The sequence below is a fragment of the Aspergillus fijiensis genome (assembly GCF_003184825.1).
Source record: "Aspergillus fijiensis CBS 313.89 unplaced genomic scaffold BO72scaffold_26, whole genome shotgun sequence".
Taxonomy (NCBI): Eukaryota; Fungi; Ascomycota; class Eurotiomycetes; order Eurotiales; family Aspergillaceae; genus Aspergillus; species Aspergillus fijiensis.
Window position 1 is genome coordinate 305,022 of NW_024469002.1, and position 26,778 is coordinate 331,799.

A 26,778-nucleotide genomic window follows, 5' to 3' on the forward strand; every position below is an offset into this window, starting at 1 on the left:
ATCCACATCCATAGCATCTGGTCCAACAACCTCACTGCGAGCTTCAACGGAAACAACTCCTCTTTACATTATACCAAAGCCCAGAGCTGAACGGCTGTTACTCAGAAGATACTCGTCTATAAGAAATGTTATCAGAATATCGGATACGTGTTGTCGGATAGCAGAGAATGATACAAAGCGATCTCTGCATCTAATCTCTCTCCAAACACGCCTGCCACAACGGACCACAAATAACGAACCCGTCGCCGCAGTTCAAAGGCCACAATCCATAGCATTACTGCTACTACCACTACATTTCTCCTTCTCTCTTTGCGCATCCAAGCAGAAGCTATCTTGATTCCACTTGATATCTGGATAATCAATCTACGGAGACAAATGGACCTAAGATAGCCATCAAAGCCACTTCACTCGTTGCGAGTCTGTCTCCTAAAAAGAGTATCTGTTCGACTCTACGCAGTGCTCGGTCGCTGTGGTTGCGGCACCAAGCCTGGCTAGAAGTGAGCTTGTGACCTGCCGGGTATCTTCAGTCTGCTTGGCTCTTACCCGTTAATTCTATATGGTATGAGAGACGGCAGATAAGTACCCCGTCGTTTGACAGGGCATCGCGCCATGGATGCTACCCTTATTGGGGTTTCTCACCAGGTTTCGCTTTTGTGTCTGTCCTTGATTGACCCGTTCCCAAGCTTTCCATTGCTGCGGTTTACAGTCCCAGCCAAGAAAGGTCTCACACGCTGTGGCTGTTGCGGATCTAGTAGTGACCCGCCTGGAAGTCTCAATAGTTGCTTTTGCCCGTTGTCAGTGTGATGTACTATCAAAGGGGTCCAGGTTTCTATTACAAGTTTGGAGCTGCAAGGCGGAGGGGGGAAGGTTCATTGCACAATGATCCTGGCTTCTAAATATCAGTACTCATGATGAATTAAAGCCAGCAGAGTCGACTACTACAAGAACAGAGGTCATTCCGATTGTCACCTTACAGAGGAAGGGGCCGCAAACCTTCTTTGATAAGGAGGGCTTTCGGAGATCCCTTCTTTAGGGGAATGCATCTCATTGCGTGGGATTTTGCAATCCCTTGTACTGTCGAGCAGATTCTCTCCAGAGAAACGGCCGGTTACAACATCTGTGCTCGAAGTATGAGTTGTCCTTCGGCACGTGGCTTGCTCAGGATCGCCTGACGCGGGAGAGGCTTTGATGATGGAGCCGGAATCCCATTGACAGCGAGATACAGATGACACCGTCGAGTTCTTAGCCGGTTTCTTATAGACATTTGCTAGGAGAGGGGTCTACTTATACACTCAGGACAGATACTGCGCAGATGGCAAAAGCATTGATCCTCAGATGCTGCAACCACTGAGATTCGAGAGAGATATGCTAAGTCAAACATCTGTGGACAGCAACGACAACAGCGGCCTTGCCTAGTTCCGCAGATAGCCTGATGTAGTCGGGATTTATCCATCTTCCAACTCTCTCACAGGTGTTACCAAGACTGATTAGACGTCTGGCTCAGGATCAAATGGTATGATATTGATCAAGTTACTTAAGGTTTCAAATACCTAGTAAAGAGAGTCCATGCGGTATTTGTAGCGAGGATCTGAACAGGGGGAATATTGGATCATCAACACCTGATAACCTCATCATGGTTCCTCATAATGCACACTCGGACTCTTGCTCTTAATTCACATTTCTGCCTAACACATTGACAGGCATATATACTGGTACTTGCGGTTGGTAACTACAAGCTCTGAATGTGTCTGATCAGATTATCTACTGTTTCCCTGCACGTTTGTATCCGAGTAATCCGCGATGTGCTATTCTCTGATTTGATGCATTTTATAGGCAATTTAACATTTCCTAAAACACTTCGGGGCATGAGTCAAAGACGAGGGCTCCAGGCTCAGGCTCTGGGCTGCGCCTTCTGTTTCGGAACACGAAGAATCAGCCTCTTACTTTCTTCCTCGTCCCATCAAACCTTCCACATAATGAGCTTCACTACCGAAAGGAAAAGCAGAAGAAGCCCAGATGGAGATTAACCAAAACCCGAAAACAGTCCGTCCGCCCATCCGGAATCGTCTTCGACCTCTAGACCCTGGTCATCATCGGGGGTGAGGTTACTTGCTTGCAAAGACTCTGCTGACACCCCACCAGACCATGAGTCCGCGTCCTCAGAAGGCACTCTACTCACTTCAGAATCGGCAGCGAGAGAGTCGGGGATGGTGTTAGTATCACTGTCTTCATCCTCAAGGCCGGATGGCGGAGTAGCTGGTTCTTTATCCAAGTCCCCATCCGTACCATCCTCGTCACTAGTCGGGTCTTGACGCATTGCATCCAGAGCTTGCGACATTGCATCAAACTCGTCCTGGCAATCTTCCGGAGACGACTGGTCAGGTTGAAAAAGCTCGTCTTGAATTACCTCTAAATCCTCCGAGCTCGGGGTGACACCCTGCCAAGGTAACAGCGTGGCTTGTGGGGGGGCGGACGACGCCTTCCGACTGTGACCTTGTCGTCTCGGAGCCCCGATTCGATGATTTCGGATAATGTTCGCAATTAGGCTCTCTGCTTTTGTGATGCCCAGTTTCCGAAAGAACTTCTTTTGCAGGGGGAATGTTTCGTTGATTGCCAGATGCACCCAGTCTCGCGGTGGGATTCTGGCTACCACTGCTGCATGGTTCTGCGACTGCTGGTCGGTACCATGACCGGAGGCGTACTCGTCTTGGGCCCTCTCGATTTCATCGGCTGTGGTATCCGGGCCATGAAGTCGAAGGGCCCGTTCCAAGATCAGAATCAAGTCGCATGCGCATTTCACCACCATCCGGGCGGCGGGCCAGATCTTCAACAACGGGGTCGTTGTGGATAACAAGATCTGGCCCACTCCCATCATAAAGTTCCACACGTCCTGCCTGCCCCGTTTGGAGCCTAAAATCTCACTGCTTGCAGTCGGTCTCAACATCCAATCAGAGGTTTACAAGGGTGACTCGGTGGCGAGAACAGGCTTCCATAGGGTTGATGACTGCCGGCCTACGCTGCCCTGCCGGCAATATTCGATTTTTTTCCAGGAACCAACCGCTCACTAGATGGAACCTTGGCTCATGGCTAAGCAATGCAGTGGGGTACTTCGTGAGAGGTATAAGTCACACTAGGTGGGCCAATGGCAAGCAAGTATCGGCATGCACACCAGAATCCCGCTTTTTTTTAGAGGGAAAAGGGACCTGCTGGCTGATGGATGGATCCGAGTGCAGCGACAAGATCAGCCATCTGGAGACGAACAGCTAACGATGAGCGTATCAATCCGTTGCCACGCCTCGACCATCAGCTTGTGGCCAAGGGGGGACGGGACGTTCAGTCGACGCAATCCAGACTACATATTAAGTAAAAGCCACGAGAAAGGCTATGGTGAGGTGTTGCCTATTGTGCCATAGTCATGAGACTGCGTCCACGGACGGAAGCCCTAGGCATGGAACACTTTACATTTGACCTGGCACTATGTGCCTCCCCCTTCTGTATTCTAGACCAATGCGGCCTCACCTCTATGCAGTATTAATTCTCTGGCGCCGCGAGTCGCGTGTTACTGCCCATTTTCCGGAAGCCGTAAGTAAGCTCACGATCGCTGTCGATTGGGCCCAGTCATGCAAGGCTATCGCAGAGGACAAACTGTAGTTACTGTACAGTACAGTCAGTACCTGCACATGCTTTCATGAATCCATGCATTCCAGAGAATTCCTGAGGTTATTGAACCGGCAAGCGAGATATCATGCTCCGCGTGAAGCAACAGTTGCGGTATTCGTGTGTTTTCAAGGAAGAGATGACTCGTTCTTGTTCGACCAGAACTGCGAAGTAGTAGATTTTCCAGCGAGTCTAGGCCTACTGGAAAACAGAACAAGCTAATCAAGCACAGTGCTACCTTACCAATCAGCCAACTTAGAACCTGTCTACCTCCAGGCTGAAGTTATGGTTGGCCTCAATGGCCAGGCAGCAGTGTTCACCGCCCGCTCGCCGCCAGGGTCATGTCGATACCCTCGCGTAGCCTGATCTCAATCATTCATCCGCATCCCCCGCTTTTCAAGGACTCGGTCAACTACAAATGACATGCTTGAAGTACAATATATGACCCCATCCCTTGTGCAGCCTCCTGTTCATATCTGTGTGCTCTCCTATGAACCTGATTCTTTCCGCTTCGGACGAGTGCATCGGATTACTACGATCCTGCAGGCTTTTGGCTGTTCATTGGATGTCTCATGGTTCTTTGCAAGCTTTGCTGGCATTGGGGCCAGCTGGTGCAACTCTTGTCCCCTACCTCTTCCAGACGTTGGGACATGAAATTGGGAAAATACTGCAGCACTCTCCTCACCTATGAGTTAGCTGACTGAGGGACGGAACAACCATTTTGAACAACCAACCTTTCGGTGGATTGTGCTTGACTTGGAAAGCTTTGTGTTCGGCCTTCGCTTCTATCGAACGGAGATGGGAAGGTATGAAGCTGGATGGCTGCGAGTCGGGTATGAAAAGAGGGGAGGGTCAAAAAGGAAAGGAAGGATGCGGCAGGAATGTTAAAAAAGGTTAATGGTCTGAGACTTCTATCAAACTCTCTAAATCTAGTCACTGACTTCCCAGCGACAAACCAATCGACAGTGATCAGTGAAAATCCTTGCTAGGCTTCGGTCTCCGCATTGGACGACTCCACCGGCACGATATCATCACTTGGCTCGAAGGAAACGGTATAGTCGGGCCAGCGGCGCGGAGGACTGGTCGTGAACCCGTACTCCAGCTGACACAGCCGCAGAATCCATTTGGCCTCCTCCTCGGGGTTGTTGACGATGCCGATCCAGCCGACCAGGGGCACGGGCATTTCACTCTCCCTCTTTTTCTCCGAGTGCAGCATCACCGAGGTCGCGGTGTACGTCGGTGTGAGCAAGTACGAGTTCACCTGGGGGTCATTCGGGCTCATGGCCCCGATGGCAATCTGATCGGCCTTGGGTATATCGGTCAGCCACACCGCGGCGTGCTCAGCGGTCTCCCCCGGACGTCCTCGGATCAGAACTTGCTTGCGCTCCGCTCTGGCGGTGGGAGTCTGGCGGTTCACCCGCCAGCGCACCCCGAACGCGTCGCGGATATAGCCGGCGCAGTTGAGGGGGTAGCGCGCGGCGCCCCAAATCGCGCTGCCGGCGAGGATGAACGGCCACCCGTACTTGCGGGTGCTGGCGAGCTCCTTGATGGTCTTCCAAGCGTCGCCGTAGGTCGTCATGAGCTGTGGGTCGGCCAGGATTATCCCGTGGATATTGTCCCTGGCGGCCTCGACCAGCGCCACCAGGTTGTCGATGCTCTCCGCGCGAAAGACGACGGCGCGGGTCTCTAGTAGCTTTATCACGGCAGCGACGTGCGGTGAGGGCTGGGGCCCAAAAAATACCACGATTATGGCCGGCAGGTAGATCTTCACAGCCACGGGGGTCCCATCCGGCGCTTCATGCACAGCATCGCCCCGCTCGTTGAGCCGGCCATGGATTGCATCCATCTCGTCCTCGGGGATCAGATCCTGGGTGTCCATTATTGGCCTCGGATTTTCGGGGACAACCACGACCTCCCGTTCTTCGCCAAGGTCCCAGAAGGGTTGTGTCACCATGGTGTTTCCAGTAGAGGTAGTGTACTGATCTGTAAGTCTCTGATCTGTGAATAACAGTAATTGTCTGCTAGCAAATTGCTAGCATGGGCTCATAATGAGCTATTTATAGTGAAATCTTGATCCTCGAAGGCGACATGAGTTAGCGGGAAGAGTCGAGGGAGCACAAGGAAAACAGTGCTGCTGAAGAACCTCAGGACGCGTACCTTTGTTGCTATAACAAACGAGCCTAAGCTTTTGGATAATGAATGGAGCTTCCCGCCAATTATTGTTGGATAAAACGAGGATTGAAAGGTAAGGATACTGGGTACTTTGCCAATTCACTAATGTTGTTGATTGTAGGGTCGCAGAAGCAATTGTCTCTGATGACTCTCAGCGTTTGCTTTTCCGGTCGATGTCAAAGAGGCAGCTTCCCTCTTCGTCTGCCCGTCCATTCTTTTCAAGAAACGCGAACTACAGGAACTAGTTCCTGGACTGGGAACAAAGAATTCATTCATCGAGTCATTCAATTTCCGTTATGCTATGGAAAATCCTTCGTTATGCTGCATCCCTCGCTAAACAAACCGGAACGCCGTCCCTCATGCCTTTAGTCAATTTCATACGACGCTGGCTGTCCCCATTGATGTACCATGATAAATCTCACTAGCAATGCGACGGTGCAACCGCAGCTCTTCCTCATTCAGGCGATCTCCAAACACAGCCGCAATCTGTTCCAAGGACTTGCTCGAGGTCTCGGGAACGAAGAAGAATGAGAACACGGAGGCGGCCACACAGAAACATCCAAAGAAGAGATACGTGCCCCAACCCAGAGAGATCAGCATCTGCGGAACGATCACCCCGATGATGAAATTGGCCAACCAGATCATGGCCGTGGCAGCACCTACACCCTTGGCGCGCTTGTTGCTGGGGAAGATCTCGGCTGGAAGGACCCAAGCCAAGGGTCCGTATGAGGTACTGTAGGCGAGAACATAAATGTCTGATGTCTATGTTAGTTTCGTTTGTACTGACTTGAAAGAGTAAAAGGCGGATACTCACAGATGAGTGCAACACAGAACCAGCTCACCCCTTCGTGCGCAGCCCAGTCGCCGCTGTACTTGTTCATGAGTCCTGCCATTATCAGGTGCGGCACAGCCATGGCGATACCACCCCAGATGGCCAGCGGGCGCCGTCCTGCGCGATCCAGATAAGCCAGGATTGGAAGCCCACCCACTAACTGGCAAATGTTGATCATGCCTGCTAGGATCAACGACATGTTGCTATCCTGGCCAAGTGCTGCAAAGAAAGTGGGCGCGTAGTATACAAACGAGTTGATCCCCGAGAACTAGAAGGTGATTAGATATAGGTCATTCCGACTCTCGTGCTAGAGATATACTAACCTGCTGGAAGAAAGGAATGGCAAGGCCGACCATGGTGCGCCGGATATACTTGACTTGAAAGAGGGAAATCCACTGCTTGAATCCCACCATGACGGGACGAGACGCGTGGTCCGGAAACTCTTTGGCAAGGAGTTCTTGCTGCAGTCGAACTTCGGTCAGGATTCCCTTCCATTCGAGTCGGACGCGCTCGTCGGTCTGGGGCAGACACCGCAGCTTGGCCAAGGCGGCGAGACTGTCGTCGTCGCGTCCTCGCATAGCCAGCCAGCGGGGAGAGAAGGGGAAGAGATGAATGGCGGTGCCAACCAGCAATGCAGGGATCATCTGGATGATGAACGGCAGGCGGAAGGCCCAGTCGCCGGGGATCGATCTACTCAACCGTTAGTCTACTCTCCATGACCGTCGTTTAGCTGGCTCGAATGACTTACTTCGTTCCATAGGATATCCAGTAGGCCACGATGGCACCGATGACAATACTGATGGCTTCCAACACCAACAGAGAGCCACGCCAACGGGGAGGGGCAATCTCCGAGATATACAACGGCGCACCCATAGCAAGAGTTCCGACACCAATGCCGCCGATAAACCGGCCTACAACCAACGTGGCATAGTCCGAGGCCGCGGTCTGAATGATGGCTCCAACCACGAAGAAGAAAGTGGCGACAGACAGGCCCCACTTGCGGGAGATCCGATCCGCGACAGCAGGGAAGAAAAGACAGCCGATGAAGGCGCCCAATTCCAGCATGGCGGTCATCAGCCCGGTGTTAAACCCGTAGTGCGCGTTGTCGGGCGAGACTTGAGGGAATTGTTGTCGGAACTGATTCATTTCGAGGATAATGGATATGACACCTTGATCTGGAGCCCCAGTCATTAACTAATCATCTCTATGATCTCCGGATTGACACGTACCATAGCCAAAGGAGAAACCACCGATAGATGCCAACCAGGCTGCCCCGAACACATACGGCGACCGCATGAGATCGCGCAGCTGGCCATTGTCGTACTTGACTTCTGCCGACAGTATCTCCAGGGCATCATCCCCAACGGATTCATCGTGGACCACCTTCTCCTTGTCCAAGGATGTGTCATCGTTCACAGGTGTTCCGGCATACTCATCATGGACAGCCGAAGTCTTGTTTTCCTTCTCCGGGGAAGCGTCTTCGATCGACATGGTGACACCTGCGAAAGGGAATGCACGAAGGATGGATAGAGATGATTTTCGTAGGGATGTAATGAATTGGAGATGCGCTTGTCCTGCAACAGACTGGAACATGCATCCGACCGGGGACACGAAGTGGGTATATATGCATTTTCGAGGGAAAGCAACCATCATCACCAGCCCGACAGTAACTCACTCGCGGACCATGGAAATCCAAGGAAAGCATAAACCAGGCTATCCAGCTCCGACCCAACAATTGACTGCCTTTTTTTTCCCGCATGAGAGTCGGTGTAAACCTGGGGAAGAACCCGGGGAAACGAGATGGAAACACGGGGGGGAAATGCATCCCACCCTCGTGATTGGATCCCCCCCTGGCCCGTGGCGATAAAACCTTATCCGGCAAGCACTCAGCGCACCTAATGAGGAAATTTGCCGTATTGGGTAGACGCGCTAGCGACATAGGCTCAGCCAATGACCGTGCAGGACTAGAGCAGAAATGGCCTAGTCTCGGAACGGTCCCGACGCACTGGCTGCCGCGTGATGTCATCACCTTCGTGACTGCGCAGTTTGCAGGTGGTAGGGGCGTCGTGCAATGGGCATCGATGGCCTTGAGGAGCCGGGCCGTCGTCTGGCGACCTTAGATTCCCCGCGTTCGAGGTTCTCGAGGGCAAACGCCGCGAAGAGCGTTTTATGCTGGCGAGCATGATCGCTCGTATCCACCACGTCAAAGATGTGGGCGTGACTTTCACCTAGAACCACGTAGTTGAGGTCTTTGAGACATGGTGTGCTATGGCCATAGATATCTTTGATGGCGTGTGTGTCGCCGAAGGATAGCGAGTTCGGTCCGGTGCGTAAGATCGGGGCCCGTCGGTGAGCCTCGTACAGGTCCTTCGAGCGGTAGCCACAGGCGCTCAGGTAAATGTGGCGCAGGTCGGTGAATCCCGAAAGTGGCGAGAACCCGGGGTGTTTGCGGAGTCCTTTGGGCTCATGAAAGTAACGAACAATCGGAAGAATGAAAAGGTAGGAGACACTACAAAACCTAGCGGCTGCGAAAAAGAGGAGTGCCAACATAGTGAAGGTTGGCTTGTGCCTTGCAACAAGCCTGTGCTGCCTTGGCAAATGTCTTCCATGGGTTCATATTTGTATACACATATATCTCAATAGCCGGAAGATTACTTCACACGTGCTGGGACGGGAAATGATGCCAATTCTGCCTGAAGTTTCCCGTCTCAGACTCTGCCAAAATCAAATTGGGATGTCTGAAGTATGCCTCATGCAAGTGCTCCTGACAGAGTGTCTGTTTTGTTGATGGAGTGAGGAGCATGTGCCCGTCGAGTCTTCAATGGATGCCACGCTTGCTTACCAAAAAAGGCAAGTTTCCTCTTTGGGACATGTGGCGACATCGCATCGCATCTTGCTGCAGTGATATGCTTCTGCTGTTTCATTTGATCTTTGCCCCACAAGCTTTGCATGCAGCTCATACACGGGTCCGGCGCAAGTCTCCAATATCCGGGGTATTGGGGAAACAGCGAGGTCTAGGTCTTTACAATAGCGTTTCCCTTAAGTGGGGCGACCCCATGCAGTTTGCAGTGCATTGATAGTGCTTGCTGTCGGCCATGCATGGTCCCATTCCAGCCCTTCCAGTAGTCGAATTAACGCACCCTGCTCGCCAGGATCGGTGAAATACTCTCCGCATATGGAGATTCCTACCATCGCCGTGACAAGGGCAGCCGGACAAGGGGGATTCGAGACCGCCAATCCACACAAACGCCGTGTACAATCCTGCAGCTCTTGAACTAGGGCTTTGTCCCTCGATAGGGCACCGAGTCCAAGCCGCGACGCCCGCCGGGGGTCAGACACCGCCAGCAGAATACGACCGAGTTCAATATGCTGCGCCCCTGCCACCTGGCAGCTGTTCATGTGCCAAATCTCAGGGAAGTGTTTTCCGACCGTCGGCTCCCGATCGCGATTATGTATAGGCTTATAGGGCGCGGGCTTTGCCTCCTTCCACCGCTCTTCGACGGTCTTCAACTTGGACCAGCGCTGCAAACGCTCCTCCGCGCTAGAGCGATGATTGTCACCAAAGCAAAACAATAAGAGGTCAGCCACCCACACAAGAATTCGGTTGGTCCAGATGAAATCATTCGCTGCGTCGCACATGGTGTAATCATTAGTCGGAGAGACCGGTAGTCTAAACTCTCGTTGGTAGAGGAAAGCACTCCAGATCTCCTGGCGGAGAGCACTCAAAGCAGCGGAATGGCGTAACGAGACAGACGGGCAGGCGTGTACGTTGATATCTCGGCTTGGACCATGGATCTTAAACCAAGCATAGAACGATTCATCTTGTTGCGTATTCACATTAAACTGAATTGCATTCAGGTACGCTTCCGAGTCACCTAGTGACGGAGCTAAATCCAGGGCAGTATTAGCATGTCAATTCTGGTGGCCTATAATGCCTTTCGAGCTTTACCTTCTATTTGCTCATAGAATCTAAGAATCGTAGCAGCTGTGAGCACGTCTTCGTTGTACACTTCCTCAGAGTCATGTGATATCTCAAACAGATACGAGATGCAAATGTCGTGATAACGGATCGCCGTCTCGGGACTCAGCAGAGATCGAACCTCTTCCGGAAAACCAAGAGTCTCCAACGACTTGCCACATGATGCTAGGCGATTGAGATGTCCCGCAGAGGCCGTGTATACCGCGTATCGAAGGACCGGACAGAACATGGCTCGCTCGGGAACATGAAGAGCGAAGTGGCGATCGCGGTCACTGATATCAAACTGGATCGGTTAGTCGCTTATGGGTGTTTGAACCTGATAGCCGGCGGTGTGCTTACCCATTGAGCCAGATTCTGGGTAAAATGACGTAGCAAACAAGCCTCCTCGAGGTTCAGGTAGGCAGCGTCTGAATGTGACGTTGGCAGCCCGTGTAGGGGCCCGGGCGGATATCTGCTCCTCTCTGATGCGCCCAGTGTAACTGTGGGGGGTTGATTGCGCATGTTCGTGTGCTCCACAGGATAGGAAGACGATCGAGCTGCAACCTTATCTGGTATCGTTGTTTCCGAAGATGCTGTAGATGGAGATCGACCGTCATACCGTTTGCCCTCGAGACATGATGAAGACTGCGAACGAGGGGGGGCTGCTCGAGTTCCGTCACTGGGGAATTTCGCCTTCTTCGCCACTCTATCACCGACCGCACTCACACCACTTGCGTTTCGACACACATCGGAATCGGAAGTGGCTCTATCCCGCGCAACATGGGGCGTCATGTCGACATACGTCAAACGGCCTAAGCTATAAGTATCTGTCACAGATGTTTGCTCCTTACATCCGAGAGTACGTACGTCTTTTCTTCGACTGGACCCATGTCTGATCGGGCGCGAAATCGAATGTTTGCCGGCGCCGAGGAACCGAGCGGAAGCGGATTTTGGGGGGCGCAGGATCGCACTGAGCTTTGCTCTTCTGGCAGGACTGACATGGTGTATCCTCGGTGCCTAAGATTATAAGTATCAGCCATGTAGCCTTTGAAGACTCTGACGTTGTGATTCTCCTACATCGTAGGTCGTGATCTGGAAATCGTTGAGGTGATGAGCGACCAGCGATTGCTTGGCGGTGGGGTTGACTCACCTTTGCACCCCACGCATGATTGCGCGGAGGCAGTCGACGTCGCCATGATAAAGCTGGGCTAGCAAAGACTATCGGGGGCGCATGATTTGGGGCATGATTGGTAGATGACAATTGATGAAGGAGGTGGCGAGGATGAAAACACGATGGAGATGGAAATAGTTGGAGAAGCTCGAGTGTGGTGATGCGCATGCGGGGAAGGAGCCAATTTCCCCGATGGACGGCCTCGCAGCCTCAGGCATCGCTATATCTCGTTCACGAAACGAGCGGGAATAGTAGGTAGACTCAATAATTCGACCCGCGGAGAAAGGCGCCTTTCCTTGGACCATCAGTGTGTAAAGGGAGTTTGTTTTCGTTCAAATATTCTCTTCTCCACGTACGAAGTACACATGCTATCGTGGTCTAGGTCTAAGGATTGTCATCGGCTGATGCCTTCTGTGATATATTCTATACAAATCACAGACGACCAAGTCTGTGGAGTCTGACTCCTGGTCCTTCTATCTAGTCTAATAATCTGCCTCAGCCTACCAAAATGTCTAAATACACGTCTCTTCCCCAAGTTGAGTACAGCTGGTCAGGAAGCTATGCGCGTTGACAGGCGATCCTCGTCGCTCGTATTCAGCAAGGCGAACAGCTTTCCTCCGATAGCCCATCATTCCCCGTTACCGCCTGAAGATGCGAACGTGCAGTCTTCTAGCTTCTGTTCCATATCGAACGCCTTAACCTTTCGATCGTCTGCCATGGGTCCCGGATATCGCCCTTCGCCAGACGCTCTCCACGTCCCAGAGCCACAATTTGATCGTCTCGGATCACGTACCATCTAAGGTCAAACGCGCCCTTCTTCAAGTTGGGCGCCAAACTTTTACACATATTTGTCTGGAAGCCAGGTAGATCACTCCACCTGCTGTGCCTGTCAAGATTGATGTTGAGAGTATTGGGGACCTGATGCTCGAAAATAGTCACCGGCCGGGTTTGTCCACACCGGAAGGCGAGGACCTGTCCCATTGCTTGATCAAACGCTGCACGAGAGGGGGGCGGCGAGAACAGGTGAACCTGTCGGCACGCCAAGTGTAGATTCAAGTCCAGAGAGGGAACCAGGTACGAAAGAACAAGAACCATGCATCCATTGCCGCTTGTATCGGTGAAATCCGCGATGATGCTGTCTCTCCTCTCCTTCTGGGAGTCCGGATGAAGGATTGCGAACGGAATGCCTGTTTCATGAAGGGCTGCACCGACAAATGCTTCTTCTCCTGGGTGGTATGTCCAGATCACGGCCTTCTCGCCTAGAAGACACACCTGATGTTGGAGCGATTCTATGAGAGAACGCATCTTTGGTGACCCGTGCAGAAGAAGATCGAGCCCTTCGGACTTGAGGTGTAGAGGATCTCTGTTCCCATCACTCGGACCCGCATCCGGACCTGTTGCTGCTGGCAATGGTTTCTGATAAAAGCTTCTTCCCTGTTCCCCTGCCATTGGTATTCCGTCTTTCTCCAGGGCCTCCCGGAATCTCTGAAGCACCTCGTTTCTACCGTCATTGAGAGCCTCAATGTCAGAGATTAAACTCGTGGAAGCCAAGCGCCGTTCCAGAGCAATAAGGCCAATCCATGTTGATCCCATAAGCACTTGACGGAGTTTGTGCATGTCCCATTTGTAAATCGAGCAACGCTTAGGACTCGGTTCAAGGAAATCGCTCTGGTACGTATCCGCACAGTGCTGATAAATCTGAAGTTCTGCGTCCTTGAAAGGAGTGATCATGGTTAGTCTCAGTGCTGGTGGGTGACACGCGCTGATTTTCCGATCTGAGTCCAACCATACGCAAGACGCTACGGTCCGTCGAACCATCAAGTGTTTTAGTATGGCACGAATGCGAAGTTGGCATTGCGGAGGATCGATGTCCGGCGCCAGAACATGCTTGAAGACAAACTCTCTACTGCACAAGATTCTTGAATCGTCTGAACCAAATGCAGAATGGAAAATACTAGTCAATCGAGTGGGGTCATAAGCGTTGGCAGGTAGAGGATATGGCCAAAGCAAGATTGGCGCATAGCTATCGAAATCACGAATGTCACGGAAGAACGGAGTTGCGGTCAGAAGCAGGTTGAAAGGGGCGTGTAACCACATACCGGCGAGCGAAAAGCCTGACCTACGTGTGCATAGCAAGTGCGCTTCGTCGAAGACCGCCATTGAGAACTTTCCTCGTAAGGAACGGGTGCAACGAGCCGGCATGTCTAGTGCGTCCGGATCATAGACTTGCGCGTGATTCCGGCACCATTTTTTGACGGCCGAGGGACCATGCGTGCTTGAGAGTGTCTCGTAGCTGGTCACAACCACTGCGGGGTCTTGTTCCTTGCTCCCAAATACTTCATGCTGCTCCTCCAATCTCGTTACAATGCGGTTCTCGGATGATGCATCATCGCCTTGCCGGTCGGGCGCATAGATCCAGATATGGAAAATATCAGTTATTGCGTGTATTTTCTCGGCCCATTGATCAACAAAGAGAGATGGAGCAACAACAATGAAAGGTTTGCCTTGGTGGCTTCCCGTTCTGACCATGTGCATCATGAGTGCCAGTGCCTCCCAGGATTTACCAAGGCCGACAGCGTCTGCGAGAATCGCTCCTCTGGTCAGACCCATCCGTCGGATCTGGTTAAGTCTGTGGACGGCTACCGGTTGCCATTCTTCTAAAACGGCATTCTGGCGCATTCCTGGTATCTGGAGATATTGTTCATCGACAATGCCCAGGTTGTGACAGGCTTCAGAATGGTTCTTGCATTGATACGCAGGATCGTTCAGCCAGCTCTGCTCTTCTTTCACTCTCACGAAGTCCTCTCTCAGGGGTTGGACTACCTTCCGTTTGTCGACGTGCCACCCCCACTCTAGATCCAAGACTGCTGTGTAACTCGGCTCGTCGAAGTCGTCTCGAGAATACGTGGAATAGTAAGTCTCGGAGTCGTCTTGAGAATACGTGGAAAGGTAGGCCATCGGCAGATTGCTCAGTTTCTGCTTCTTGTGCGGAGTCTCATTCTCGGGGTCGTTACTAGCTAACATCTTGGGAATGACGTACATTTCTTCGGCGTTCAATAAAGCTTCGGCCCCTCTGATACTTTGAGGAATTGGTCTGCCCGTGGCTGTCGCGATTCTCATGTATTGCCAAAATGGCTCAGAGCGGTCAAACATGGAACTACTCCTGCTTGAGATAAGTTTGGAGATGGCGCTTCGTATCTCATCTAGCATTGCAGCTGAGGCCGTGCTCTGTGGCTCATCGCCGGGTTGGGAATTCAATTTGCTCTCTTCTGCTTCTGCAATACCTCTAGACTCCGACGAGGCAGAGCCCAGTGGCTCATCACCGGGTTCGGCTGCCAGACCTGCCCTTGTAGTTTCTGGGTCTCCGAGTGCTTCTACCGGTCCACTGTTCGTCTTACTCTTCTTCTCTCGATCTCCACCAGTAGTGCTAGTCATACAGATATTTTCCGGAGAGCTTTAGGTTTTCGTTAGGATTGGTCCGACGGTTGCGCTGGGGGACTTCGACTGGTTCGTGTCCGGTTCGTCTCGGGGGTGAATGATATCAGGGATCAAATGCAGAGATACTCATAAGGATATTGAATTCGGTGGATCTGGCACATCACATAAGATATTGAGTCGTCGGAAGGATATAGAATTCATGGCCAAGCGAAGGAGATAGACGAGAGGGCAGAGAGCAAGAGAAAGGTGAATGTAGCGCAGTGGGTGAGGAAGCTGGACTGCGCGCGAGGAAGGCAAGAGGAAGCCTGAAGCTCACCAACCACGGCAACAGGTGAATGACACTACTTTGTCTTCAAATCGCTTCTACCCCTTGGGCTTTCTTACCATAACAGAACATACCACAACCAACTCCACCTTTCAGGTGACTCAATCTCTTACCAGCCACTTCAATCTCACTCTCTTCTTCTTGGTTACTCAATCCCACTTCAAACTACAACATCTACATCAACAACGCAAATCTACTTCCAATCCACAACATCTACACCTCGCTATTCCAACCCACCACAACACCTCATACCATCACAATCACCGTCAAAATGGCTGTCACTTGGAACTCAGAAGCCAACGCGAAAGTAAGTCACCGTCAAACTATATTTCCTATCCTCATCATCACATATGCTAATCTCGATCTTGCATCACAGCTTTTCCTCGGCGTTTTGACCCAGCTTAGAAACCAAAGTATCAAGCTTGATTACACCGCACTAGCAGATTGTGTGGGTCAGGGTAAGTGCTGTAATGCCCCCGTCGTCAGAGTATCGATACTGATACACGAGAAGGATGCACCATCCGAGCCGTGCAGCAGCAGATGGACAAACTCAGAAAGCAGGTCTCCGACGGCACCAGTAACCCCGGAACCCCCGTCGGCACACCCCGAAAGAAGGCTACGACTGCTGCCAGCAGTGGTCCCTCCAGTCAGGCTCTTCTGTCTGCCAAGCGCAAGGCGGCCCGCATCGCGAAGCCAAAGACTCCGACCAGGAAGGGCAAGAGTGTGTCCAAGGTTGTGAGCAAGGCGAGCAGTGAGGATGACAGCGAGGACGACAGCGAGGACGACAGCGAGGACGACAGCGAGGACGACAGCGAGGACGACAGCGAGGACGACAGCGAGGACGACAGCGAGGATGACAGCGAGGACGACAGCGAGGAGGCTGCGAAGCCAATCATCAAGGGAGAAGATAGTGAGGAGGATGCAGAGACTATTGTCAAGGGGGATAATAGTGATGGCAGCGACAAGACCTACGCCTGATGGCTTGAAGGGGAGGCTGTGCTGCTACCTTCCATACTTCTCGCCTTACCTTGAGGGTCACCGGTTTTCTAGCACCTACTTGGTAGTGCCAATGCACAAGAATCAATTTAAATGATGATATCCGAATCAAGTTACGAATCGAGCTCAAGTAGCTTCCAAGGGGACTTAGAGAGGAGCATCTCAAAAGTCAACATTGCATGCCATACAGACGTAATTCTCTGGACTACACCTGGCTCTTCACAGATATGCTTGTAGGTCCTCAAACAGTAAATCAACACATAACCGTCATATTCCGGACTTATCAATGCATCAGTAAGTCTTAACTCCATCGAGATCCAGCGCCTCACTGAGCAGTTTTCAATAACACTGAGTTGCAAACAAGAACAGTGAATCACGCACCAGACCTCTGCATCACCTCAGTATCACAGTCTGAGATAAAGACGTCTCAACAAGCTCTTCATCTCCTTTTAGGCTTAACCACTACCCTCATCAAGCCTCTTCAGAGCAGTCTGCCTATCTACAACAACCGTCATCCTACAGTCATCTCTCACCATCTCCATCTCAGACACCACCGATACACCATCCCCTTTCTCATATCCCAACAAAGCCGACACTGAACCAACACGCCCTCGCAACCACTGTTCAAATTTTCATATCCATCTCCTCATCGACACACCACACAAATTCATCCTCCTATCGATCCAACCCTCAAATTCATCCCCTAATCGACCAAACCTCCACCTCCACTTACCACCCAAACCAAGCACACCACACAACCACCAAGCAAGAATCCACAACCACCAAGCAAAATGAAGTGGACCCCCGAAAACATGAACATCGTACGCTCACCTTCTCCTCATCCCCCCATCCCCCCATCCACCCCCCAACCCAACCTCCGTAAAACTAACACCCAGACCCAGCTCTGGGAAACCCTCTTCGAAACCCATAACCTAACCATCGACATCGACAAGATGGCCGCCGTCTGGCGTGAGTACCTCCCCATCTCCAAAATTTCAAGCTTTCAGAAAATCCCCCAAACTAACGCAACCCAGCCAACGACGACGAAAAGCCCACCGCCCGCGCCATCAAAGAGCGTCTCGAGAAGTTCCGCCGCAACCTCAAGAACGGCGGGAGCACCATCACCTTCAGCATGGGTGGGAAGCACGCGAATACGGAGTCGCCGGAGGCGAATCGGGTGAAGAAGCGGCGGGTTTCCGTCAAAAAGTCTGCAGCGGGGAAGGGGGAGACTGGGAGGGATGAGGGAGGTGCGCAGGGGGGTGATGAGATGGGTTTGAGCGTGAAGAAGGAGGAGGAGGAGGGAGAGCTGGGTGGTGTCTTTGGTGGTGATGTCGTCTAGACTCTGGGCACCGGCCTATGCTATGGAGATATTCTCGTCGGTTGATGCGGGGATTACGGGGATGCAGGTGGGTGGGTGGATTGTTTTTCGGGGGTGCTGTGCCCAGGGGTACAGTAAATTTGGTTTCCTCGATTTTACTCGAAGGCTAATATGGAATGGCAATGATGATTCCGACTTGAGTACATGGCGTAGATTCTTATTCTGGCTGTGTTGGTGCCCAGCTGTTGTGCTGTATGCGGTCCTGGCTGGCTGAGTTTTCGGGAGCATTCCGAAGATAGACAAGTTTCTACTCGTGGGTGTTAAGCTACGGGAGAACTATGGTACCACCAATTTGAACCGCGGGTCTATCTGCATGATGAATTCCAACATGATGTTCCTTAAGCCCATTCGCAATCAAAAGACACTCTGGTAGAGGGGTGTACCAGTGCCAAAATATAAGATCGACGTCGAAGGCAAAAAGGCAAAAAGTGAGTGCATCATCCGTGAATCGAACACGGGCCTCATCGATGGCAACGATGAATTCTACCACTAGACCAATGATGCTGGTTGTTGTGGTCTTGGTATAGACTAGTAACTCATGAGCATAAAGAATATGAAACCGCGCAAGACAGCAACAACAAAGAACTACTATCAGCCCTCGTTCCATGGTTCATTGATGACTACTATGTAAGAGAAATACATGTATTACTTCTGAAGCTTCACTTTTATTACAGCTCCAGCTACAGCTACAGCTACACTCCCACTCCAGAAACCTATTCACAAGAAATGCGAAGGAGTGTCATTGCATATATATCTAGTCGCTGCGCAAACCGCTCATCATCACCAAAACACGAAATCAAAAAGAGCATCTCCCCCGTCTGGCCAGACAAAAAGCGAACAAAATGACAGTCATGCAAAGCAGTCCGAAAGATCCATCATCTGTCTAGGATGATCCCCCAGTCCCTCGACCCGTCAATCCCAGCCCCGCTCCACTTCTCACTCTCACATTCAATAACTCAAGCCCAGCAAGTGATGGTGGCACCGCTCAAGTCAACAGGAGTCGCAGCGTTCGGATTGCCATCGAGATCGGCAAAGGTGCGCTGGGAGTTGAGGTAGGCGATGCTCCTGCCGCCGTTGACGATGTTGCAGCTCGACCACTGCGCGAAGTTGGTCAGCTGGGCCGAAGAGGCCAGGACCTTGCCGCTGGAGCCGACCGAGGTGCCGCCGTAGAGGGTCTGGATGCTGCGGGTGACGCCGTCGCCGGGGATGGGCACGCCGGCGTTGGCTCCGCTCTGGTCGTTGGCGAGGGAGACGGTGACGCTGTTCACCCGGGCCTCAATGTCCACCGGGGCAGGGGCGGCCGAGACGGCGGCGATGAGGATGGAGGCAATGATGGTGGTGAAGGACTTCATTTTATATGAAGTGGTTGGTGGATTTCTGAAGATGTCAAAGAGTAGAAGAGTGGAAGAGTGAAAGAGAGAGTTCTTTGGTGAAGACTGGATCTGATGGCTTGTGAAGATGTTGATGTTGATGATGAAGCTGTATCTCGACGAGCAGACACGACCAATTTATACCTTTCGTCGTCCCTTTATCTCAACACTCGATCATCAACATTGGTACAGATCTTCAACCAGATCTGTCCAGCCTTCACCGTCAATCCTAATCGCTTGAGGCTTCCCCCTCCCTAGCCACCACTTCGTAATCTAAAAACAGTGTCCCAGACTTCAGCATGTTGGTATACGAGCACACGGATGCTATTGATGGTACACCGCAGGGCACAGCCGATGCCACGATCGAGTCGTCCCCCGGCTCGCACAACAGCAGTTCATGCCCGCGTGGATCCGGCTGGCCATGTTTCGTGGTACAGGAGCAATGCACGCGACCCCGGGTTGGTTGCCCATTTCCTAAAGATACACGTGACCGTGGGATGTCGGTGGCCTGACATCACAACCCGGCCCTCGATCCAAGACATCCGACTACTTTGCGGAGATCTGCAGGGTGCCGTGAAAGAGACCCATCAGCCAACCCAACTAAGGTGTGGTAGGGCCCGGGGAGATCGGAAAATGACTTGACAGACATGGGAAGCCTTGCGGATGCGGGGAGACCTTAGCAACAGAGTTAATACCGAAATAGTACCTCTGAGTGGCTCAGTGACTGTCCATACCGAGTTAGTATGGTTGAAGTATTGAAATGTAGTGAGAAGTAGTGAATGAACTGCACCGCCTGCAGGTCTTGAAGTTACCCGCACTGAACCCCGGAAGGGAACCCAATCACTGAGTCCCGGCCAAGCCCGCATTCTCGTATTGCCTGCACTCCATGGATCCAGCTCGGCAGATAAAAATAACCCCATCGCTTGAGTGACCCTCGTATGAAACCTGTCTTACACCCTGCCTGCCTGCCTGACTGCTGGCTTGGACTCGAGGCTGAAAGAGGTGGTGACGTGAGCAAAGAAAAGCGGTCGCTTTGTCCGCCCTCATTCACTGCCCTGGATACCATGTCTCAGAACTCGATGATCTGGCAGCAACAAGCACACGAGGTTGCAAAAGTGCAGTCGTATTTTCCACGATCATGCTGGGAGAGGAAAAATAGGCTCCCATGCATTAGGGTCGATAGGTGCATATTTCACCCACACCCGCTATTTCCGATCTGTGGGGAAACCTTATGAGGTTACCATTACTCAACCCTCACCACACCACAACATTACAAACAGGCCATAGCTCACGGAATTGGACGCATCCCAACAGGAACAGTGGATTCGTAGCAAACGGGCACGGGTGCATGAAATCACGAGGCCCTGCGAAAAACTATCGAGTAGACTATTGAAGCCGGAACGAGAGATTTGTCTGACTTCTGCTTGGCGAACTGTCTCGTAAGTGCTGGTCCAGGAGACCTGTGTCGAGTACTTTCCCGCCTGAGGCTGTCGGAAATCGTGTAGCCGGCACCCCCTTGTGCAGACTCGAAGCTGACCTTGACAAGTCATACTCGTACAGGCAAACTTACTCCCTGCTCATACACTCTCCATTTCTGTAGCCCGGACTTCTTTCTCATCCTCTAGGACAGCAAGGCGCGTTGTCTGAGGAATCTCATATGCTGGGTAGACTATCAGTGACCAGACCGTCTGTGCTAAGACATTTGACTCACATTTGAATTTGCGCGCTGGAACTCCATTTTCGAACATCACTTGGATGTCCTCCAGGGATCGCCCGGCCGTCTCCGGCAAGAAAAAGTAAATCCACACTGCTGCGCCAAACATCAGGCCACCGTAGATGAAACCCACCCGGGCGCTGAGATTGGCTCCATCCGCATTGAACAAGTACGGAAAGGTGAATGTGACTACCCAGCTGAAGAACCAGTTGGTACCAGTCGAGGTGGCCATGAGTTTGCTGCGGTTGGGGCCGGTCGAGATCTCCGACGTGACCACCCACACGGCGGGTCCCAGGGCAAGATTGAACACGACCATGAAGATGTAGACCATTGCTACGATGACTTGGTCTAAGCTCATGGTCTTGTCCGTGGCCGTTCCCGCCCCACCGACGACGAACAAGACCACACACACCAAAGAGCAGGAAACGAGCAGCATCACCCGTCGACCGAAGCGCTCAACACAGTACTGATTCAGCCAAACCGCAGGCATCGGCGTAAGGTACAGGCCCATCTGAATGAGGAAAGAGTTGGTAATCCCAATTTGCGAAAAGAAGACAATCCCGTAGCTGGTTATAAAGTTGATGCCTGAGGCCTGTTGAAATGCTATAACACCCAGAGTTAGCAAATTTGAACAGAAGAAGTAAACAAGACTTGTGGAGACGTTGCTCACCCTGAATGGAGCATCCGAGATAGGTCTTCCGTCCATCTACCTTCCACTTGAACAGGTCTCCCCAAGAACTATCGTTTCGCTGCTCTTCCTCAACCATACTTGTGATATATACTATCTCGCTCTCGATAAAGTCCGGTCGATCACCGTACAGTCGTCGAAGGGCTGCTCGTGCTTGCTCCGTCCTCCCCTTCGACAAGAGCCAGCGAGGGGATTCGGGGCAAAACAATATGAGGCCGGGAACTAGAATGATTGGGAAGACAAGTTGAACTGCCATCGGAATCCGATAGGAACCACTATCTGTTCGATCCTTGGTAGCATAGTCCACAATCACACCGAACAACAGTCCAAGCCCAACATCAAACTGGTATACGGAGACCAATGCTCCACGAAAGCGGGTAGGTGCACAATCGGCAACGTACAAGGGGACCAGGCACGAAATCAGTCCCACCGCGTAGCCTATCAATGTTTAGCTTTGAAATGTCATATGTGACAGCCTGGGTATATGCATGCTGCTCAATGCTACCTGGGGGTTTAGAACGTACCCATTAACAGCCTTCCAACGATCAACAAGGCGAGGTTATCAGCAGCAACCTGGAAGATCACACCGGCAGTAACAAAGGCACTAGACACAAAGAGCCCTCCTCGACGTCCAATGCGATCGTCTACCAGGTAGGAGGAGACAGCGCCGACAAGCTCCCCGACGTTGATAATGCTAGTGGTAAGTGACTGAATGCTGGAACTGAGGACATAGCCACCGGTCGCGCTGTCGTAGTGTCCATAAGCTTTGATGAAGGGATCCATATCGAGGATACCTATTTGTCACAGCATCATTAGCTCAGCCAACAGACGGGACCATGATGCTGAATCGTGAAGGTGTATCTCTTCTGAGGTGAGACGTCCTGACTACCTACCAGAATAGTAGGAAGAGTCGAATCCAAACTGAAAAGCAGCAATCGTGATGAACAAGCTGATTGCGATTGCCCTCCATTCTCCCCGGATTCCAAGCATATCAAGAACGTGAGTCATCTTCTTCGCAGAGATTCTTGGGCACAGGCAAGGAGGCAAGTATTAGCACATTCCACGGGGACGATCGACGGAAAGATTGTGGGAGCCCCCGAGCATGTTTTGAGGTTTTATAGTCCACGAAAACGAAAATCATCTAGCAGATCCGAGTCTGTGAAATCCGGGGTTTCCCACGGGGTAACGAAGACGTCCGAAAACTGGAGGGAGCCAGACCCGGCTGCTGATAAAAAGCCGATTGCCAAGGACAAAATAGGCCGACTAGAGTTTGGCAGCCATGGAGTTCGCGCCATCAGATTGGCTGCATGCCTCGTAGAAGCCTCCACCCCGTGCATTGGGCCCGCGTGGCTCGAGTTCTCGTGATTCGTGCGGGATCCACCTCGGCCCGCTCGCTCAAAACTGAGGTATAAAAGATTAGCCGCGCCGAATCGTGAAAGAGACCGAACTGTCGGCCTACTCTGCCTGCTTTTGAGAGTATCAGACTTCTGCCTAAGCTGGTCGCCATTTTCGCCTTCCTCACAATGACCGTCTCCGTTGTCGTCACCCTCCCGACTCATACCATCTCCTCCTATGAGCAACGAGTTCTGGGGAAACCATCGTCCATACCGGGAGTCGAAGAGTTCCGAGGTATCCCTTATGGAAGTGTCCCAGCAAGGTGGCAGCATGCTCAACTCCGTGATCGATTGCCACATGATGCCTTTGACGCCACACACAATGGGTGCGTGGTTCTCCTGTCCAATCCGTGCCAGAGCACGAATAACCATAATTCTCCCACAGTCCCCGCTGCCCACAACCGCAAGAGCCTAACAATAGTGACTTCTATCAATCGCATCTCGAGTTTCCACAAGATGTGAAAGAGTCCGAGTTCGACTGCCTGAACCTGTTCATCACGAGACCGAGTCCGAACGTTCTTGCTGCTGCCGGCTTCGAGTTCGACAGTCCAGGGTTGCCGGTCTACGTATACATCCATGGAGGAGCATATGGTTTCGGCGCGGGGACAGATCCTATGTGGGGTTAGAGTGACAGGTTCCATGTTCAAATATCGAGGCTGACTGGTACCTTAGATCCTGCCCGTCTTGTTAGAAAGTCCGTCTTGATGGGCACTCCCATCATTGTCGTGACAATCAATTACCGACTCAACATGTTCGGATTCGCCGCTTCCACTGAAATCATCGATGCTCAACCAGAAGGCAAACGGGGTTGCAACTTTGGGCTTGGGGACCAAAGAGTTGCCCTCGAGTGGGTGCAGCGGAACATCAGGGCATTCGGAGGTGACGCAAACCGAGTCACGGTCGGTGGCCAGTCGGCAGGCGGAAGCTCATCTCATGCCCATGTCCTCGAAGCGGCGTTGAGCAAGCGTAAGCCGCTGTGCCAGCAGGGGATCATCCAGTCTGGAGCCGTGGGAGTGCTTGGCCCAATCACGATGGGTGATGCAAACGCCCGATGGGCCACTTTCTGTAAGAAGTTCGGCGCGACCAACGAAAGCACAACCTCGCGTATGGATTTCATGCGGAATGTATCAGCAGATGATATTTTGCGTGCGAATGCGGCGTTAGGCTGGTTTGTCTTTCCATTGGTTATGGATGAACTGACCATTTCCCAAAGACCGAACGGACGTTGGAGTGTGCACCTCGACCAAAGTGGAACGATGAGAGCTCCAAATGGTACTGCGAGCCACCCTAGAGAAATCATATCTGTTTTGGTAGGGGATGCAGATCTCGAGGTCAGTCGTCGTAATCCAGATTCCGATCACGCAACGTACTGACTTGATGAGCCCACAGGGTACACTCCACCAGTCATCAGTCAGCCAACTTGAGAGCTTCGAACAGATATGCGATTGGTCGGCTGCCGCCAAGTTATCTGAAGAATTCTGCAATGACTTCTTTGCAGCATACCGTCTGCGTCCAGGCATGAGCAAGGATAGCCTGCACGAACAGGTCTATCGCTTCTTATCGGACATACAGTTCGGGTATCCTGTTCAATGTTGCAGGGAGGAGCTGATGGATTGGGAGAATCCAGGCTACAGCGGCCAGGGTAAAGAACCGTCCCCCCGACCAACCCGGGTACAATCATTCCGCATGGCGGTCGGCAATCCGTTTCCAGGATTGAATCATGGCAAAGCCCACCACTGTGTAGATCTCATCTATATCTACGACTGCTTCGACGAAGCATTGCGTAAAGCGGATAAGTTGCTATCGCCCGGCACAGTACCTAATGCCAGCCTAGTCGATCGTGTTCAGACTGACTGGGTCAATTTTATCACTGGCTCGCGGTCAGCCAACTATGAACCAGGTTTGGCGACCGTGTACCAGCCGGACCGAACTGCAATCACAGTTGACATGGCACTAGACGAGGTCTGGGTGGACAGAAAGTCGCGATTAAGCCTCGTCGATAAATACCCGCAGGAGGCTAGGCAAATTGCCAACATCCTGAGTGGTGGAGGACATCTTTTCTAAACAAGGACGGTATATTCTAGACGGGCGCATCAGAATAGTGTCATGAAGGACTGGTTCCCAGAAAGCGGCAAACTTTGGATGTGGGTCGTTTAAATCAATGTACATGGTCCAAGTGAAACGTTTCCCACACTGAAGTTTAGACCATGGGCTATCTTAGCGCCCTCCAAGTAGAGCAATCGAGTTGTCCCAAGTCGTTGTCTGTTCAAGGCTTTGTATGTGCCCATAGCCCCGTAAAGCCCGGAGTCCAGCGATACCGAAGCATTTCTGGATCTAGATGGCTTTCTACTTCTTCAAGTGGCGAAGTACGGTCATGGTAAGTATGACCTTGATCCTGAGAAGATCGTTCCATGTTGTGGCTAAGAGCTTTGCGAAGCAGTTCAGCAAACGTTCGCTGGTAATCCATGTTTGTGGCTAGCACAAATTTGTCCAAAACCTGGAGATTGATCGCGCAATTGCGCAAAATCAGGCTGTCAGATTGTTGGCCTAGTTTCTGGGCCAGGATCAGGAAGATGAAGGAGGATTGTAGGAAGTATGTGCCGAAGTAGCGATACATAAAGCTTAGTCGAGGATCAATCCGGAGGATGTGATGTGCAACCTAAGTGGCAAATCAGTTTGGATGGCGGTGATGGGGACATGTTAATCTGCCAAGGATGAGACGTACGTTTGCGCACGCGACAGCGTGTTCGCCAGCTTTAAGGAAGTCGGGAGATGCCTGCCATTGAAGATCATGATACATGCGAACCACATCCATGCGACCGTGGAGCAGCACAAACATGCAGTGGTACATGTGCAAGCCGTAATATGCGACAGCTGGTTTACTACCTCCCGGCAGCAGCTCGCACTCTGGCTCTGCAATTCGACAGAAGTCAGGTTTAACTAGCGATTCAAAGGAATCAAACCACAGCTGCAAGTTCTGGATAATGGTTGTGCGGCTCGTCTCCAGCAGAGCTCTATTGGTGTTGAATGTTGGATGATCGTCGAGGAAGCGATACTCAAGAATGTCGCCTAAGATTCTGTGAACAATCAGCAATTGCTGCTGTAACGCTGCGCTTGCTAAGATCGTTGCTGAATACCTCGATAGGGGCAGGAACGTCCCAAGCATATCTAGACTATGGACTTGATATCTCCATACCATACTCTGAGGGGGGCGGTTCTCCGATCGAGGCAACGGTGCCGGATAGTCCCAGATCGCATCTGGGCACGGTGTGGGCAACGACGAGCATTCTTGATCAGTGAGACGTGGGCGCCCATTGAACGATAAAGCGGCATGCCGATCGATGATATAGGTGGCCCACCACAGCCTCTATACTGTCAGCACTAATCAGCTGATATGATGTGGAATGCATACCTTCTTCTTTCTTCCCTATCATCCTCATCCATACCCTGGTCATCCTTGTGTAGATCTAGCTTCTGCACGACGAAATTCAAAAATACCAGCCAATGCTGAAGACCCGATTCGAGCGATTTTTCACTAGGAGCAATGGTAGTCAGCATGAACGCAGTCAGCGCATCGTCAAAAACATGGTTGGTGCCAGGAAATGTGCGTGGATAAAAGTGGCGGTTCAGTTGGTCGAAAAAGTATCTTCCTTGTGCCATCCGTCGTGTCGAATCTGCTCGCTTC

General features: G+C 51.8%; 12 protein-coding genes and 1 non-coding gene across 13 annotated transcripts; 3 read left to right on the forward strand and 10 right to left on the reverse strand.

Moving 5' to 3' along the window:
- Window positions 1-1,896: 1,896 nt before the first annotated feature.
- On the reverse strand, window positions 1,897-2,872 carry BO72DRAFT_528185 (uncharacterized protein; the record flags this gene model as incomplete). Its single annotated transcript, XM_040950159.1, has 1 exon — window positions 1,897-2,872. One exon carries the CDS (start codon window positions 2,870-2,872, stop codon window positions 2,024-2,026), a length of 849 nt encoding a protein of 282 aa, XP_040800873.1. The 3' UTR covers window positions 1,897-2,023.
- Window positions 2,873-4,620: 1,748 nt separating this feature from the next.
- On the reverse strand, window positions 4,621-5,980 carry BO72DRAFT_122627 (uncharacterized protein). Its single transcript, XM_040939028.1, has 2 exons — window positions 5,697-5,980; window positions 4,621-5,642 (listed from the first exon to the last, which is right to left on the reverse strand). Exons 1-2 carry the CDS (start codon window positions 5,702-5,704, stop codon window positions 4,643-4,645), a joined length of 1,008 nt encoding a protein of 335 aa, XP_040800874.1. The 5' UTR covers window positions 5,705-5,980; the 3' UTR covers window positions 4,621-4,642.
- Window positions 5,981-6,204: 224 nt separating this feature from the next.
- On the reverse strand, window positions 6,205-8,152 carry BO72DRAFT_379160 (sugar porter family MFS transporter; the record flags this gene model as incomplete). Its single annotated transcript, XM_040941339.1, has 5 exons — window positions 6,205-6,584; window positions 6,644-6,929; window positions 6,985-7,354; window positions 7,410-7,836; window positions 7,891-8,152. The coding sequence occupies 5 exons, from the start codon at window positions 8,150-8,152 to the stop codon at window positions 6,205-6,207; spliced, it is 1,725 nt and encodes a 574-aa protein (XP_040800875.1).
- Window positions 8,153-8,500: 348 nt separating this feature from the next.
- BO72DRAFT_122388 (uncharacterized protein) lies at window positions 8,501-9,455 on the reverse strand. Its single transcript, XM_040939027.1, has one exon. It carries the CDS (start codon window positions 9,209-9,211, stop codon window positions 8,687-8,689), a length of 525 nt encoding a protein of 174 aa, XP_040800876.1. The 5' UTR covers window positions 9,212-9,455; the 3' UTR covers window positions 8,501-8,686.
- A 245-nt stretch (window positions 9,456-9,700) lies between these two features.
- Window positions 9,701-11,141, reverse strand: BO72DRAFT_379022 (uncharacterized protein; the record flags this gene model as incomplete). Its single annotated transcript, XM_040941336.1, has 3 exons — window positions 9,701-10,548; window positions 10,611-10,923; window positions 10,980-11,141. The coding sequence occupies 3 exons, from the start codon at window positions 11,139-11,141 to the stop codon at window positions 9,701-9,703; spliced, it is 1,323 nt and encodes a 440-aa protein (XP_040800877.1).
- A 1,318-nt stretch (window positions 11,142-12,459) lies between these two features.
- On the reverse strand, window positions 12,460-14,748 carry BO72DRAFT_510492 (uncharacterized protein; the record flags this gene model as incomplete). Its single annotated transcript, XM_040949362.1, has 2 exons — window positions 12,460-13,127; window positions 13,173-14,748. The coding sequence occupies 2 exons, from the start codon at window positions 14,746-14,748 to the stop codon at window positions 12,460-12,462; spliced, it is 2,244 nt and encodes a 747-aa protein (XP_040800878.1).
- Window positions 14,749-15,824: 1,076 nt separating this feature from the next.
- BO72DRAFT_459273 (uncharacterized protein) lies at window positions 15,825-16,531 on the forward strand (the record flags this gene model as incomplete). Its single annotated transcript, XM_040946418.1, has 3 exons — window positions 15,825-15,860; window positions 15,930-16,011; window positions 16,065-16,531. The coding sequence occupies 3 exons, from the start codon at window positions 15,825-15,827 to the stop codon at window positions 16,529-16,531; spliced, it is 585 nt and encodes a 194-aa protein (XP_040800879.1).
- Window positions 16,532-16,985: 454 nt separating this feature from the next.
- Window positions 16,986-18,130, forward strand: BO72DRAFT_510495 (uncharacterized protein). The gene is made up of 2 exons (XM_040949363.1): window positions 16,986-17,518; window positions 17,584-18,130. Exons 1-2 carry the CDS (start codon window positions 17,341-17,343, stop codon window positions 17,886-17,888), a joined length of 483 nt encoding a protein of 160 aa, XP_040800880.1. The 5' UTR covers window positions 16,986-17,340; the 3' UTR covers window positions 17,889-18,130.
- A 230-nt stretch (window positions 18,131-18,360) lies between these two features.
- On the reverse strand, window positions 18,361-18,431 carry BO72DRAFT_t152. The gene has a single exon. It is a non-coding gene; the product is annotated as a tRNA-Gly (tRNA).
- A 210-nt stretch (window positions 18,432-18,641) lies between these two features.
- Window positions 18,642-19,581, reverse strand: BO72DRAFT_122667 (uncharacterized protein). The gene has a single exon (XM_040939029.1). It carries the CDS (start codon window positions 19,277-19,279, stop codon window positions 18,884-18,886), a length of 396 nt encoding a protein of 131 aa, XP_040800881.1. The 5' UTR covers window positions 19,280-19,581; the 3' UTR covers window positions 18,642-18,883.
- Window positions 19,582-20,703: 1,122 nt separating this feature from the next.
- BO72DRAFT_122748 (sugar porter family MFS transporter) lies at window positions 20,704-22,964 on the reverse strand. Its single transcript, XM_040939030.1, has 5 exons — window positions 22,593-22,964; window positions 22,224-22,493; window positions 21,682-22,137; window positions 21,009-21,614; window positions 20,704-20,957 (listed from the first exon to the last, which is right to left on the reverse strand). The coding sequence occupies exons 1-5, from the start codon at window positions 22,705-22,707 to the stop codon at window positions 20,875-20,877; spliced, it is 1,530 nt and encodes a 509-aa protein (XP_040800882.1). The 5' UTR covers window positions 22,708-22,964; the 3' UTR covers window positions 20,704-20,874.
- Window positions 22,965-23,222: 258 nt separating this feature from the next.
- BO72DRAFT_510497 (alpha/beta-hydrolase) lies at window positions 23,223-25,461 on the forward strand (the record flags this gene model as incomplete). The annotated part of the gene is made up of 4 exons (XM_040949364.1): window positions 23,223-23,419; window positions 23,479-23,714; window positions 23,766-24,424; window positions 24,483-25,461. The coding sequence occupies 4 exons, from the start codon at window positions 23,223-23,225 to the stop codon at window positions 25,155-25,157; spliced, it is 1,767 nt and encodes a 588-aa protein (XP_040800883.1). The 3' UTR covers window positions 25,158-25,461.
- BO72DRAFT_378844 (fungal specific transcription factor domain-containing protein) lies at window positions 25,360-26,651 on the reverse strand (the record flags this gene model as incomplete). Its single annotated transcript, XM_040941332.1, has 4 exons — window positions 25,360-25,752; window positions 25,819-26,170; window positions 26,231-26,458; window positions 26,506-26,651. The coding sequence occupies 4 exons, from the start codon at window positions 26,649-26,651 to the stop codon at window positions 25,360-25,362; spliced, it is 1,119 nt and encodes a 372-aa protein (XP_040800884.1).
- Between the last annotated feature and the right edge of the window lie 127 nt (window positions 26,652-26,778).